Genomic DNA, 16,904 nt, shown 5'->3' with positions numbered 1-16,904 from the left:
TTTGACCATTTCTTTAAAAGCATGTAGTCAATAAAGGCAATTCATGTATTTAAGCCAATCAACAGTGACATTTTTCTGCTGGCAGCCACTTTCCCTTTCCATAAAGAGGTGCATGAATGGTGGGGTGAGAGCCACCACGAGTCTTCTAGTCAGCAGTCTGGTAGTCAGATGATGTTTGTTGCTAAAGAATACCACGGAGCTCCCCGTTGACTGACAAATGCCAAATACTATTCAAAATCTACCTCTCCAAGGCACACACAAATCTAAGCACAAGACAAACATTTCACCTTTTAGAAAATAAAGAGCAATGAATGATTTTGTTGACATTTTTTAAAGATCACTGAACACGTTAGTGCTTTAAATGAGGGGTTTTCAACCTTTTTCTTTCTGACGACCCCCCAACATGCTATAAAAATTCCACAGCCCACGGGTGCCACAACTGTTTTTCTGCATATCCAGGAGATTAAGAGCCAGGGCTGGCGGTAGGGGGTGGCAAGCAGGGCAATTGCCTGGGACCCCAGGCCACAGGGGGCCCTGCAAAGCTAAGGTGCTCAGGCTTCGGCTTCAGCCCCGGGTGGCAGGGCTTGGGCTTTGGCTTTCTGTCCTGGGCCCCAGCAAGTTTAATGCTGGCCCTGCTCTCTGGTTTATTTAGGCAGACCCCCTGAAACCTGCTTGCAGCCCCCCAGAGGGCCCCAGACCCCTGGTTGAGAACTGCTGCTTTAAATCATTCCAAGTACATGACACTTTACTGAAAGTAGTTCAGGTATCGTAGATATCTGCCCTCCGGAGGCTATATTCTGGTCTCACTTAACAGGGGAGTAAATTTAAAAACCTCAATTGACCCCTGTGTGAATGAAAGCAGAATCTGACTTGAAGATTCACCTTTTGCGCCATATTTATGTCCACTGAAAACTAAGCATTGTGGCCTCAATTCTGACACATTCTGGGTGCACACTTAAACTTGGATTCTCAGATTTTTTGGACAGAGATCATCTGTTACGTTTCTACAGTGAGCATACACACAACAGCAGTAATATTTTGTAGTTCTATAGTGCCTTTCCTAGAAGAATCTCAATGTGCCTTACACAGCAGAGCCAGGCAGGCCCAGGACATTTCCCCCTCACCCCTCACCCCAGCCCAAATAACCTTCAATGGGACCCTGGAGCCAGCCCTGGCACCAGGCTTTTGTTCCAGGAGGGGAGAGATGGGAAGAAAGAAACAAAACAAAAAAAATGCAATATTGTTAATAGTATAGTTAATAGTTAAATATCACTATGTGTAAAGTGCTCTGTGGACAGAGGAAAAGCGGAAAACAAATAACACCCAACTCCCATAGTTATGGTAATTGGTTCAGCCTGAGACGGTAATTTCTGGACTTACCACCAGTTTAAACATATGCAGTGGGTGGGTGACTGTTCTTGTGCTTAGGGAAGTGATTGTAAGCACTGAGCTATGCCCAATTATATCTGAATATTAGCCTTAAAACTACCACACGCTCTCCCTCGCTTTCATTGCAACAATTCATGTTTAACTTAAAATGTGGTTTTCTCAGTATCTTAAATGTGCAATGGCAGCAGGCCTTTTATTTTAATTACTTTATTTTTCTATTGTTTATTACAAAGCGGAAAGATTTTCTATCTGTTTAAAGGATAGAGTTAAGAATGCTGGTATATGCTGCCTCCTTACCTCTCCCCTCCCCCACATCCTTTTTTTCCCCTGTGTTGTAGTTTTTATTTGAAGAAATATGACCCAGTCTTCAAAAGAAGGATGCAGGTAAATTTTTCTTTCAAACTTCTAACAAAACCTATGGACATTTAGCAATTAGTCGTCTTTGTTTTCAATTTTGAACCAGGAATAAAGTGTTCTTTTTCTGCATAATTCCTTTAGCATTTGTCTAACTGGTAGCGAGACCCCAATGAAAGAGGTGCCTAATCTTTAGAACAATTTCACTTATTTCGTTTACTCAAAGTAATGTATTTCTTCACAGCCTTTTATATTTATTGGAAATTAGCACCTATTGGCTTACACTGTATCAGAGGCTTCTTAATTTTAGTAAAGTTTTTGAAGGACAGATAAATTTATAAGACTATTTTAGCAAAACATACAACACACAAACACAAAACCCGCCCACCCCGTATTCTGCCCTATTTCCTAAAACAATTCAGCATGCATTCAAGCCAACTTGTGTCCTAAACCATTGGAAATACACATTCAAAATAGCTGTATATTATTAGTAGTGGCTTAGAGATGTTCCACGAAGGGAGGCCATGCCGCCTCGCTGCGCCACCTAGCAGCTGAAGCCAAAGGATGGGGGATTAGCACAGTAAGTGTCAGCAAAGAGTGTTGGGCCCTGACCCCTTGGGGTAAGGCATGGCAATTGGCAGTCTTTAGCCCAGCTCCCTGTCTGGGGCAGACAGCAAACACAGTCAGGCTCAAGCCCTCTGGATGGGGCAGACATCAGACAGAGGCCGTCCGGCCTAAGGTGGTTAGCCAGCCACCCCAGGGGTAGGGTTGACAGCAGGGGGTAGAGGGACCTGGGCCCTATCAGTGGTGGGGAATCGCCAACACAACTGGACTAATGTCTGGTTTCCCTAAAGTGACCAGACAGCAAATGTGAAAAATCAGGACAGGGGGTGGGAGGTAATAGGTGCCTATATAAGAAAAAGACCCAAAAATTGGGACTGTCCCTATAAAATCGGGACATCTGGTCACCCTAGGTTTCCCTGGGCTACTTCCTACCCTTACCTGTTTGTAGGGCTTCATTGCTCCTAGGTTCTCAGCAGTGGCGTAGCCAGGTTCTAAGAGCAGGGGGAGCGAACACATAAAAAAGGCGCCACCCACTGCGAAATGCTTCAAGATGCTCAGAGAGAAGCATAAGTTCAAAGTACTATGATGAAGGACCTGTGTCATATCCTTGTAAGTGCCCCCTGCTGGCCACCCACTAAGATTGCTCTGAGGGGCATTAAAGCCTATGAGCTCTTTATCCCTGTGTTGGGGTTACTATGCCTGCCTGAGCCAGAGTTCTTCCATGTTTAAACTCTGTTCTTCCATGTTTAACTCTGATCGGCCTTAACAACCAAGGACAGGAATTGGAATGTGTAAATAGCTAGTTAGCAATTACGACCTTGCTCATGCCAGGTACCAAACAATAATGATGAGGTTTGCATGTTTCTAGCTGGGGAAGGGGTAATAAATTAAGGGTAAACAGGACCAAATAACTGTTTAGAGAGAAGTTACTGACAAGCTAGATTTATAGCCCTAGAATGATTTAGTTGCTTAAATGTATAAACAGGCCTTCGGTAGAGAGGGGAGGGGGAGTAGAGGGGAGGTGGTAGAGAGGGGGAGAGAGGGGGGGCTTAGTTGTAAAATGTATAAAGAAGAGAGAAACTGTTTTTGCTGGTGTGCTCGATTTGAGACTTGCCTGTCTCCTTGCACCACTTTGAGATCTCAAATAAACTTTGATTGTTTCTCCACCCCAGTATGTTTATTGGCGTGAAGCACTCCGGGCAACGAACCTCACTGTTGCTGTCCTCGGGCCCCTGTGCCGGCAACACCTGGGATAAAGAACAGAATCCAGCCACTGCCCCAATCTCGGGATCCCTAGGCCCACTCTTAGGGCACAGACTTTGGTGCATGTTGGAAGCTGCTATCCAGCTACCTAGTCCCTCGGTTGCATCCCTGACCCCTCTGACTTCCTGATATTTAAACACACCTCTCTCCCAGAACTCCAAAAGGTGTGATGCTTCAGTTTTAGCATTTAACCCCTCATGAGCATGCAGTAGTTGTGAGGAGCGAGACACTTTAATGAAAAAAGAACAGGAGTACTTGTGGCACCTTAGAGACTAACAAATTTGTTTGAGCATAAGCTTTTGTGGGCTACAGCCCACTTCATTGAATGCATGTAGTGGAAAATACAGTAGGAAGATATATATACACACAGAGAATATGAAACTTTCCTGAGAGTCTAACACATTAATGCACTTTTATACTTAATCATGTAGAGCACAGGAGAGCACAGATCATACAAAATAATAAACACTAAATTCATGTTCCTCACCGCTCCAGGGCATTCTCTGGGCTGGGGTCCAAGTCCCTCAGGTTGTTTGCAATCCTTGGGCTCAGGAAGGCGGGCATGAGGCTGCTACATACTGAGGAGTGTGCCAGTCCTTTAAAAAAAATGCACTTCCATCCTTAAAAAAAAAAAAAAAAAAAAGTACTGGAACATGCTTCCAATTCCACCGCTAAGTGATACTGGCAGTACCCAAATGCCATTGCAGCTCCTCAAAAATGTGCTAGAATGGCGTTCTGGAGTGTTCCGGCACAATTCAAGCTCTGGTGCTGAGTGACCTCTCTCTCTGGAGGCCCGTTACCTAGCTTCTGTAACCTTGCTCTTTCCTGCCCAGTGCTTTCTCTTCCTGTATGACTCCTATTTGTTCTCCTCCTGGTACAGTTTTCCAATGCTCCTACCTTCCCTCCCTCTCCCTCCTAGAGTCAGCTAAACTGGTTTTCTAAGGGAGCAGCTCACTCATTATCCCAGATGTTTACATCTGAATAGGGTCCTTAAGTCCTAAGCACCTTCTTAATGCATGTGTTGGGTGCATACATGCTCCAGGGCCTGTCAGCAGTACTGGCTCCACTTGTAGAGAGACATTCATAATACAGCAGGTTTGCATAATCAGCTTCACAATATCAAGCAGAATTCATAAGTTGTACAGATCTAGCCCTAATCCATCACAGGAGGATACTATGGGACATAGTTGATGCACAAAGGATAGCTCTTCTATGGCCAAAGAGGAATGAGAAGCAAGCATAGCCATATAAAAAGGTACACTAAAGGTACTAAAGACTAATAGGGAGTGATATTTAGAAAAAACAGGAAATCAGCAAGACTTAGGGCCAATAAGCCCCGAAGTCTGCTTTCAGTTACCCCCATGCCTCCCCAATCTCATGTTTGGGAATATGGAAGAATAACCAGGGCCGGTTCTACCATTAAGGCAAACTAGGCGGTTGCCTAGGGCGCCAAGATTTGGGGGCGCCAAAAAACAGTGCCCCCAATTTTTTTTTACAGCGTTCCTCCCTGAGTGCGCGGTCGCTGCTCCACTTCTCCCGCCCCTCAGGTTTGCAGCGCCAATCAGCTGTTTGGCGCCACAAGCCTGGGAGGAGAATTAGAGCGGGGGTGGTGTGCTCAGGGAGGAGGCGGAGCAGAGGTGAGCTGGGGTGGGGAGCTGCCGCACGGCTCCCCGGGGGTGGGGGGACCTGCCATGGGGGGGCGCCTCAGGGTGGAGAGGGGAGCTGCTGCAGGGCTGGGGGTGTGGGGGGCACAAGGTGGAAGTTTCGCCTAGGGCGTGAAACTTCCTTGCACCGGCCCTGAGAATAACCACTTCAGTGTTACACCCCACAATGTAAATCCCCCCCTGACCTGGGCCAAAGAGGGCCATGCTTCCGGAGGACCTAGTTCGCTGTGTCACCAGGGGCTCAGGGACGCAAGCGGGGGCCAGGCACCTCCCACAAACTGTGCAGCCTTGCCTCAGCGTGCCCAATAAAGAGCTCTCCCCCTCCCTGCCCCTATTGGACCCCTTCCCAAATCCCCGCCCCCCTGCCCCACGTCGACTCCACCCCCTCCCTGCCCCTATTGGACCCCTCTCCAAATCCCCGCCCTGGCCCCACTTCTTCTCCAGCACGCTGCATTCTCCCTCCTCCCCCCGCCCCCCCCAGGCTTGCCGCGAATCAGCTGCTCAAGCGTTGGGAGCCAGGGGGAGAAGCAAAACGCTGCAGTGCCCTCAGGGGAGGAGGCGGAGGTGAGCTAGGTGGGGGACTGGGGAGCTGGGCTGCCTGTGGGTGCTCCAGCCCTGGAGCACCCAGGGAGTTGGCGCCTAAGGCACCACTTTTGGAGAATGTGCAGTGGGGGAGCGGCCGCTCCCCCTGCTCCCCCCCAGCTACTCTCCTGGTCCTCAGTCTCCTCAGGCTACTTGGCAGCCGGCAGTCCCAGCAACTCCTCAGGGTACTCGATGGCAGTCTTAGTAGCTCCCCTTTCTCAGGGTCCTGCTTTTGGGGCAGAGGTTGGCACAGCTCAGTCCTTAGTGTAGGGACCAGTATCAAGGCAGAGGTGTCTGGCTCCTTCCCTCGCTCTGGCTCAACTGAGCTGGAGGTCCTGCCTCTTATACTTCCTGTTCTGCCCCTCTGCTTCCAGCACAAGGGGCGGGCCTGGCCTGGTTCGGCCCACCAGAGGGAAGGGGCTGGTTCCTCCCTGTCAGCCTGGGAGGGAGGCCACTCCACCTCACTATGTATTTTATAGATAAGTCACCCATTCACACACACACATTCATACTTGTTTTTCAACATTATTTTATACCAAGCATGCATATACAGACAGCCTAACTTAAAAGAAATCAAACAATGTAAAATTTGCTAATACACCCCATGCAGACAAAATGAAGGCTTAGTTTAAACTATTTTATGTAAAATAGTTGATTACACTTTTTATCCCCCTCAACACACACAAGTGCTACAAGTCTGTTCACTCTCCCAGTCATTTCAGTGACTCTGTCAGTGCAGATGAATTTTCATAAATTCCAACTCAAATCGTGTTCAGGAAAAGAAAAAAGTCAATTAGTTTTAAAATGGCCTCTCTGATTGAGTTTTCCTTTATACTTTGGGAAAACAGTATGTGCTCATTAATATCAGTTGTTTCAGGGTATTGAATGTAAGCAATCGGCTGACTTCTCCATTAATATCCGGGGACTCATCAAGCTAAGGGGCAAATGTTTTTGCCATTTTAAGTTTCTCTACAAGTTGAGAGACAATATCCGCAGCCATGTCTTCAGTTGTACAGCACACAGTGTCATTTGATACGGGAACTTTCTTGAAAGTATTGGCTGCTTTTTATCAAGCACGTGTTCTGCAAGCTCCCCAGCAACAGGCAGAATCAGAGCTTCTTTGGTTTTGCTCCAAGAAGGGAGAGAGCGTATGAAGCTTTGAAGCTTTTGTAGAAACAACTGAAGCTTTTTTCATTTTAGCTGGCAAGTCGGGACCCAGAAAGCTTTCTTTGAAAAATTTCTACTGGCTCACTCGCATGCACAGGGTGTTTATCTTCAAATGTTGTTGAAAATATGCTGGCTTCATACTGTTATTTGATAGAGGTTTTTCCCTGAAGGAAACACAAAGCTCCATGTGGATTGCTATTTGTAGATGTGAACCCAAAAGCAACATGTTCCTCGCAGAACTGACTATGGGGGGTTTTCAGTCATTTTGAATTTCTTAGAATTCTCACTGTCACCAGTACTGTCTATCCACTTTTACATCCTAACCACATACGCACCATGACAACTTCAACCTCAGTAAAGTGTTTGCTTGAATCAGGAAATGACATAAAATGCCTGTCTACTGCAGTGTGCATACACAGGTTACCATATATAATATAGTGCACTGTTTAAATGTAGTGGCTGTGTGTAGAATATCTTTGTATTTATTTGTCTTATGGTAGGGCAGTGTTTCTCAACTTGGGGGTCATGCACCCCACAGGGTTATGGGTCTCTAAGAGTCAGAGCCCGAGGTTGTGGGGCTGATAGCCTGAAGCCCTGAGCCCGCAGTGGTGGCGCTAAAGCCTGGAGCCCCAAGTCCCCGGTTGCGGGTCTGAAGCACAGAGCCCCAAGCCCAGGGAGGTGGGGCTGACAGCCTGAGCGCTGAAATAAGTTGATGTACCGCTGGGAGACCTCTGGGTACCCCCAGGGGTACATGTATGTGATGCTTTGTACCTCAAACCAGAACCTTGAAACCCCCATATTCACCATGATGATATGATTATGATATCTTTTGTCCAAAGTGTGCCTTGTGAGGTATCATTTTAAAAGTCTTGACATGTTGAACATTAGTAGCTTGCTGGACTGTGTGCAATCATTGTACGTGAGGCATGAAGTATTGCTGTATATGTTTCAGAAATATGTTGTGAAGTTGGGAACACTCACAACCAGCCTTTCAGGTACAACAGTGGAGTAGCCAGACAGAAGTTAATGGCTCATCAGCACCTATCAACAAAAGAGTCCACTATCCCAGAAACTCTATACAATGGATACTTCTCTGAGAGATCTCATAGACAATGGAGACTGCTTGACCAATGGGGACTGCCTGATCCCCACATACCAGCAAAAGATCATTCCATCAAGGTGGAAGAAATTATAAAAGAGGGGAAGTGACATCATCACTTGGCCTCTCAACCCCCCACCCCCAACCCAGAGGAACATCTAGAGGGGCAAATGTTCTAAAGACTCTGAATGGGGCAAGGGGATCCCAGTCTGAAAAAGAATCCTAGCCTATGTATTGAGGATCTGTAGCCTGCTTATACTATCTGCCAGGGTGAGACACTGCTTAATTCAAATCCTGCTTTGTTTTTAGAGCTTAGACTGTGGACTGGAGACTCTCTGTTTTTGGTTCACGAGTGGCTGGGAAAACATTCATGTAGCTCAGTTGGGTGTGACCCTGCCTGTGGATGTCTCTGTAAGTTCAGTGCCTATCGGAGGATCGTACCTTGACATCAGCATCACTGTGTGAGAGGGAGCCCAGGTTGGTCGGCTCAGCAGTCCCACAGTCCTGGTTGCACCCCAGAGACGCTGTCATAGCGTACCCCTGGTTGAGAACCCCGGCTCTCTCTCTCCTTTAGTGCTAACCCTGTCTAAGCACTGGGGATCTTTTGCTTATGCTTAGTAATTCTTCACTCTCAGAATCCAAGCAGCATAAAGATACAGTTCCGCCTTCTTATGGCTTTTTATTCCTTCCACCCCTCCCCCCCTTCTGCTTCGAGTTGCAAACTTCGCTGATGGGAGGAATTCAGTTCCACGGCTCCTCTTCATGGGTATGGAAGGGAACAAGCAACAAAATCTTTTGTTCTCTTATGTTCCACAACAGCTCGCCTGGCGTCGATGGGCCTGCTTTGTAGGGCAGGACATAACAACTTCTGTTGGAGACTAGTATTTACCACTAGTTAATGCTTCTCTCCTATCTGGTGATTTACACAGTTAGAGAGTCTTCCAATGCAAATGTTCAAATATTACCTATGATATGGGATAGAGATGTTTTAAGGGAGATTAATGCAGGCAGCAACTTACAAGCATTCAATAAAGCCTAAACACTAGGCACTGAGCAGGAGAGGTGGAGACAGTCTGTCATGAAAGATGACATCCCCTGTGCTGAGCAGCAGATCTAGGACAGGATCACATGCACAGAGTGGTGGAAATCCATCACCATGGAGACCTAGGATGCCCAGAAGCTAGCCCAGAATTTCATAGGAAGGCCGTGTTCCCTGAGCTGTCTGAAGAGCTCACCCATGCACCTCAGGACATCAGATGAAAAATGCAATGCCAGGCCAGAAGCAGGTTGCTACAACTCTCTGGAAGCTGCCATCCCAGACTGTCACAGATCTGTGGGTAACCACGCTCAGGTTGGCAAGTCAACTGTTGTTGCTGTAATGATGGATGTTTGCCAGGCAGTTATTGCTGGGTTGCACCCACATGTGGTGAAGGTGGGCAATGTCCTCTGTGAAAGTGAAATGAATTATATTAAAGAAATAGAATGAATTAAAGAATGCTGTATGTACCTTTAAGTAGAAATGAGAAATGCTGCAAGCCAGGGGGGCAGGAAAGCAGACATTAACTGCTTAACTTGCCACTTCAGGGCAATTGGTGAAGCATTAGTCTTAGATCGATAAGAGTTAACAAGGAAGCAGGATATGCATATTGTGCTCCTTGCATATTTTACAATTTTGCTCTCTCTGTCCCTTTGTTTAGTACGCACCCTTTTATCTGTATAAATAAGACTGTTTGAATCTTGCATGGAGGCTCACATTATCTGAATGTATTAGCAGAGCGCTGTGCTAATAAAACAGAGTGGTCTGACAAACTATGAGTCCTGAGTCTAACTTTGACACCTCTAAATAACTGCTGGCTTTGAACAAAGAGAGTTCCCAAACTGTGCTGCGGCTATCAGTGGCACACACATGCCTGTTATCTGGGCCCCTCAAGGTGCATGAGTCTATCAGCAGAAAAAATAATTACTCCTTGTTATACAGACCTTAGAGGACTATCAAGGGACATTCATGGACGTATACTTTGAATGCGTCGTCAAAGTGCATGATGTCCAGGTATTCCAGAGATCTGGCCTGTCTCAGGGCTGGTCTACACTACCACTTAAGTCAATGTATCTTATGTCACTCAGGGGTATGAAGACGACGGGCCCCTGAGCAACGTAAATTACATCAACTTAAAGCAATGTCCCCACCGTGATATGTCAGCAGGAGATGCTCTCCCACTGACCATACTTCCTCCTCTCGCGACGGAAGAGCACTCTGCCATTGGCATAGCATGTCTACACCAGATGCACTCCAGTGGCACAGCTGCATCAGTGCAGCTGCACCGATATAGCGCAGTAGAGTAGATTTGCTGTCAGAGTGGGAAAGCAGGTATTTTGTTCCTGCCAAACTATATGGACATCAGTGAGATGTCTGTGCCCACTGTTATTTTGGCCGACCCCACTTACACTCTGCTACCCTGACTCATGGAGGCTTACCCTGATGTGTGGCAACCTGGCGGGCTGCTGCTATATAACATGAAGAGAAGTGGTCCATTTGGCTAGACTCTCTCTGTGGCTTTAATAACACCAATTTCTAACTATCAGTTGTTGGCAGGACAGATTAAGACAATCTAGGACCTTAGCACAGCACAGCACAGCACAGCACAGGGTTCCATACTGCCCCACCCCTACACCCTAGCCTCACCCTCCACTGGAATGCCAGTTGTTCAGTATTTAAGCATAAAAGAGAGAGAGAGCCCAGACAGAGCAATATTTAGCCTTTATTCTTTTCTCCACCGACGCTGTTCTCTCTCATCAAGCACTTCCTGAATTCCTGTACATTCCTATACAGAATCATACTGTAGCTCTCTTTACTGGGAAGCTATTTATCGAAATATCCCTTTTGTCATGTTTATTGGAGACAGCAAATTTAAACATCAATACCATAACCTGCCTGAATACTTAACACTCTGTTATATACCCATATAGGCTATACCATCATAGATAAACAGTTACTCTTATTTTTTAAATTAATTATCTCTTAAATACCTTAGCTGCCAAGAAAGATTTCTCTGGTTTTGAGAATGCTGGTCTTTCACTCCTTAGTTCTAAACAGAGTCTCACGTATACCTTGCAACTGGGTTGATGTTGGAGTGAATGCAAACCTTTCTTATGACAAGAGACTGCCTTGCACTTAGAGCTCCTTGTGTGGGGGTATTTTGAGAATCTTTTCCAATATCTGTTAGTCACTTTTTAGCTTGTGTTTCTTTGTGTCCTGCTGATCAGGTTACAAGAGTGTATGTATTTCACCATCCTCCACGTCTGTGTTTTCGTCTTGTGTTCAGAGTGGGTGTAGGTTTTTCCAGTTTGTGTGTAATATGTGCCCATCCACTGCTCTATTTTATGAACGAGGATTTATCATAATTTATCTGATTTCTGATTATGCTTGTTAAAAAGACACCTTTTGTGTATGATATTTTTGTGAGTGGAAAGTGCTTTTGTAGCATCTGACAGATATAGCAATTTCTTGCAATATCTTTTGGAGATGTTACTGCATTAAGTTTATGCATCAGGAATTGTATGTTATTCCTTTGGGAAGGGTGACCACAGCCCTTCAGGAACGGAGAACAGTGGAGAGTGATTAAGAAAATTCACTCAGCACCTCCAGAGAGGCACCACCACAGTGACAGAGTGCTTCTAGGCATTTACATGGATCTTCTAGGTCTGCCGCTGACATGACAATGTGCTGTTGGAGCACAGAGGGTGGCTACTCTTATTTTGCTTTCCTTTTTATCACGCCCCATTGCAATTTTCACACTTTTACCATTCTGTTCTCAAGAAAGCCCAGCTGCTAAACACGTCCGCTTTCATGTCCCTCGGCTTGGGGTCAGGGATCTGGTATGCTGCCAGGATTCCTGTTTTCTATTTATTGTCATTATTGTGTGGTTGGATGCGGGGTTGGGTTTTGTATTAATATTCTTTGTTTCTGGTTTCACGTTGCTGAGGGCACTGACCCACTTCTGATGTTCAGTGTTCAAGCATCAGAAGAGAGAGAGTGCAACATAAAGGCTTTATTCCTTCCTCCACATACTCTGTTCTCTCTCACCAAACACTTCCTGGAAGCAGAGTTCTCCAAATACATAGAAATTACGCTGTGCATAATCACAACATAGCGCCCACTACTGGACATTTATTCATCATAACACCGGTGGCAAGGGGGCCACCTCCCCTCTGGAGGGGAATCATAGAATCATATAATGTCAGGGTTGGAAGGGACCTCAAGAGGTCATCTAGTCCAACCGCCTGCTCAAAACAGGACCAATTCCCAACTAAATCATCCCAGCCAGGGCTTTGTCAAGCCGGGCCTTAAAAACCTCCAAGGAAGGAGACTCCACCACCTCCCTATGTTACGCATTCCAGTGCTTCACCACCCTCCTAGTGAAATAGTGTTTCCTAATATCCAACCTGGACCTCCCCCACTGCAACTTGAGACCATTGCTCCTTGTTCTGTCATCTGCCACCACTGAGGCCTGGTCTACACTACGGGTTTAGGTTGACTTTAGCAGCGTTAAACCGAATTAAGCCTGGACACGTCCACACAACGAAGCCCTTTCTTTTGACTTAAAGGGTCCTTTAAACCGGTTTCTTTACACCACCTCTGACGAGGGGATTAGCGATAAAACCGGTCTTTGCGGGTCGGAATTGGGGTAGTGTGGACGGAATTCGGCGTTATTGGCCTCCGGGAGCTATCCCACAGTGCTTCATTGTGACCGCTCTGGACAGCACTCTCAACTCAGATGCACTGACCAGGTAGACAGGAAAAGACCCGTGAAGGTTTGAATTTCATTTCCTGTTTGCCCAGTGTGGAGAGCACAGGTGACCCCGCAGAGCTCATCAGCACAGGTAACCGTGATGGAGTCCTCCCAGGATCGCAAAAGAGCTCCAGCATGGACCGAACGGGAGGTACGAGATCTGCTCGCCATATGGGGAGATGAAGCAGTGCTAGCTGAACTCCGTAGCAGTAAAAGAAATGGAAAAGTATTAGAAAAGATCTCCAAGGCCATGAAGGACCGAGGCCATAACAGGGACACACAGCAGTGCCGCGTGAAAATTAAGGAGCTACGGCAAGCTTACCACAAAGCCAAAGAAGCAAACGGAAGGTCCGGGGCAGAGCCGCAAACTTGCCGCTACTACGCGGAGCTGCATGCGATCCTAGGGGGTGCAGCCACCACTACCCCAACCGTGTGCTATGACTCTCTCACTGGAGAAACACACAGGGAAGATGGTTCGGGGAACGAGGAAGATGAGGATGGAGGTACTGTAGGTAGCTCACAGCAGCAAGGAAGCGGAGAAACCGGTTTCCCCAACAGCCAGGATATGTTTGTGACCCTGGACCTGGAACCAGTAACCCCCGAACTCACCCAAGACCCTCAGGGCACACAGGAGACCTCTGGTGAGTGTAACTTTGTAACTATTTGTAAACATTACAAAAAAAAAGCAAGCGTGTTTAATGATTACTTTGCCCTGGCAATCACGGCCAGTACATCTACTGGAAAAGTCTGTTAACGTGTATGGGGATGGAGCGGAAATCCTCCAGGGACATCTCCAGAAAGCTCTCCTGGTTGAAATGGGGTGATTTTATTAAGGGGACATTCAGAGGCGCCCGTTCCTGCTCTTCTGACCAGAAATGTTCCCCGCTGTTAACCACGTGGTGGGGGGAGGGGTGAAGTGATCATCCCAGAGAATCGTGTGTGTGTGGGGGGGGGGAGGGGTGGTTTACTTGTGTTTCTGCCGCATGTTAACCGGGAAACCGCAGCCCCCTCCTTTTACATTGAAACCCCATTTTAAATGGACAACGCAATTCATCCTTGATATGGGAAATGCGCTGCTGTTTGCAACCTTTCCCGCAGGTTAAGAAGGTTAAAAAAGCCAAAACACTGTGGCCTACGATGGCTGCCTGCAAGCCGAAATATGCGACCTTGTAATGAAAGAGTGTACCCATTGTTCTCTAAAATGTGTCTTTTTTAACCACCTCTCCCTTCTCCTCCGCCAGCTGCAAATGTTTCTCCTTCGCAGAGGCTCGTGAACATTAGAAAGAGAAAACGTCGGACGAGGGACGAGATGTTCACGGAGCTGCAGATGTCCGCCCAGGCTGATAGAGCACAGCAGAATGCGTGGAGGCAGTCAATGTCGGAGATGAGAAAAGCCCAATATGAACGAGAGGAGAGGTGGCGGGCTGAATCGCGGGAAGAACAGAGCAAGTGGCGGGCTGAAGACGATAGGTGGCGTCAGCTTGCAGACAGACGGCAAGAGGCAATGCTCCGTCTGCTGGAGCATCAAACTGATATGCTCGAGCGTATGGTTGAGTTGCAGGAAAGGCAGCAGGAGCAGAGACCGCCGCTACAGCCCCTGTGTAACCAACAGCCCTCCTCCCCAAGTTCCATAGCCTCCTCACCAAGACGCCCAAGAACACGGTGGGGGGGCCTCCGTCCACCCAGTCACTCCACCCCAGATGATCGCCCAAGCATCAGAAGGCTGGCCTTCAATAAGAGTTAAAGTTTTAAAATGCAGTGTGTCCTTTTCCATCCCTCCTCCCCCACCCATCCCAGGCTACCTTGGCAATTATCCCCTTACCTCTGTAAGGAACTAATAAAGAATGCATGAATGTGAAAAAACAATGACTTTATTGCCTCTGCAAGCGGGAGGGGGGGTGGGGTGGGGTGGTTGGTTTACAGGGAAGTAGAGTGAACCAGGTCGGGGGGGGGGGTTGGAGGGTTCATCAAGGAGAAACAAACAGAAGTTTCACACAGTAGCCTGGCCAGTCACAAAACTCGTTTTCAAAGCTTCTCTGATGCGCACCGCGCCCTGCTGTGCTCCTCTAACCGCCCTGGTGTCTGGCTGCGCGTAATCAGCGGCCAGGCGAGTTGCCTCAACCTCCCACCCCGCCATAAATGTCTCCCCCTTACTCTCACAGATATTGTGGAGCGCACAGCAAGCAGCAATAACAATGGGGATATTCTTTTCGCTGAGGTCTGAGCGAGTCAGTAAGCTGCGCCAGCGCGCTTTTAAACGTCCAAATGCACATTCCACCACCATTCGGCACTTGCTCAGCCTGTAGTTGAACAGGTCCTGACTCCTGTCCAGGCTGCCTGTGTATGGCTTCATGAGCCATGGCATTAAGGGGTAGGCTGGGTCCCCAAGGATCACGATAGGCATTTCAACATCCCCAATGGTCACTTTCTGGTCCGGGAAGAAAGTCCCTTCCTCCAGCTTTCGAAACAGAGCAGAGTTCCTGAAGACGCGAGCATCATGTACCTTTCCCGGCCATCCCACGTTGATGTTGGTGAAACGTCCCTTGTGATCCACCAGGGCTTGCAGCAGCACTGAAAAGTACCCCTTGCGGTTTACGTAGTCGGTGGCTTGGTGCTCCGGTGACAAGATAGGGATATGGGTTCCGTCGATGGCCCCGCCACAGTTTGGGAATCCCATTTCAGCAAAACCATCCACTATTGACTGCACGTTTCCCAGAGTCACTACCCTTGCTATCACCAGGTCTTTCATTGCCCTGGCAAATTGGATCACAGCAGCCCCCACCGTAGATTTGCCCACTCCAAATTGATTCCCGACTGACCGGTAGCTGTCTGGCGTTGCAAGCTTCCACAGGGCTATCGCCACTCGCTTCTCAACTGTGAGGGCTGCTCTCATCTTGGTATCCTGGCGTTTCAGGGCAGGGGAAAGCAAGTCACAAAGTTCCATGAAAGTGCCCTTACGCATGCGAAAGTTTCGCAGCCACTGGGAATCGTCCCATACCTGCAGCACGATGCTGTCCCACCAGTCTGTGCTTGTTTCCCGGGCCCAGAATCGGCGTTCCACGGCATGAACCTGCCCCAGTGACACCATGATTTCCACATTGCTGGGGCCTGTGCCTTGTGAGAGGTCTATGTCCATGTCAATTTTCTCATCACTCTCGTCGCCGCGCTGCAATCGCCTCCTCGCCTGGTCCGGGTTTCGCCTTGGCATGTTCTGGCTCTGCATATACTCCAGGACAATGCGCGTGGTGTTCATAGTGCTCATAATTGCCGCGGTGATCTGAGCGGGCTCCATGATCCCAGTGCTAGCTATGGCGCCTGGTCAGAAAAAAGGCGCGAAAGTAGTATCTGATGGACCAGGAGAAGGAGGGCGGGAGGGAGGGAGGGAGGGCCGAGTGACGACATGGCGTACAGGTACAGGAACAGGGAGAAACACAAACAATTGTCACACAGAATGGTCCCCCCAAAGATTAAACTGGAAACCCTGGGCTTAGCAGGCCGTTGATTTCACGGAGGAAGGGGAAGCAAATGAACACAGAACAAATCTATTTTTTACATCTTAAGGTGGCAGCCGACGGTGCAGCATGAGTGACAGCCATACCAGTATGACGACGATGGGTACCAATCATAATATACCATCATCTGCCAAAAGGCAAGGGACTGCTGCTGTGTAGCAATGCAGCCCCACGTCTGCCAGCCCCACGTCCGCCAGCACCCAGCATCGCCGTCGGCCTCTTCTGGGTGCTTAGCAGACAATACTGGGCAATTGGCAGAAAATAGTATATTACGACTGGTAACCATCATCATCAAAACAGTAGCATGTCTGCCCAGGTGGCCATGATTGACAGCCATACCAGTATGACGATGACGGGTACCAGTCATAATATACCATCGCCTGCAAGGGGCTGGTGCAATGCAGCCCTACGGCTGCCAGCCCCACGGCTATCACTCATGCTACACCGTCTACCGCCAAAAGGCAGTTAGCAGCTGCTGCTGTGTAGCAATGCAGTCCCACGTCTGCCGGCACCCAGAGGA

General features: G+C 48.0%; 1 protein-coding gene across 1 annotated transcript; it reads left to right on the top strand.

The window, feature by feature from the left end:
• Nucleotides 1–12,622: 12,622 nt before the first annotated feature.
• On the top strand, nt 12,623–14,725 carry LOC135976513 (uncharacterized). Its single transcript, XM_065572571.1, has 2 exons — nt 12,623–13,513; nt 14,114–14,725. Exons 1-2 carry the CDS (start codon nt 12,973–12,975, stop codon nt 14,614–14,616), a joined length of 1,044 nt encoding a protein of 347 aa, XP_065428643.1. The 5' UTR covers nt 12,623–12,972; the 3' UTR covers nt 14,617–14,725.
• Nucleotides 14,726–16,904: the final 2,179 nt, after the last annotated feature.

Source organism: Chrysemys picta, chromosome 1, assembly GCF_011386835.1.
Source record: "Chrysemys picta bellii isolate R12L10 chromosome 1, ASM1138683v2, whole genome shotgun sequence".
In the NCBI taxonomy this organism is placed as follows: Eukaryota; Metazoa; Chordata; order Testudines; family Emydidae; genus Chrysemys; species Chrysemys picta.
Note: the sequence above shows the minus strand (reverse complement) of the source record. Positions and strands in the feature narration are given on the sequence as shown.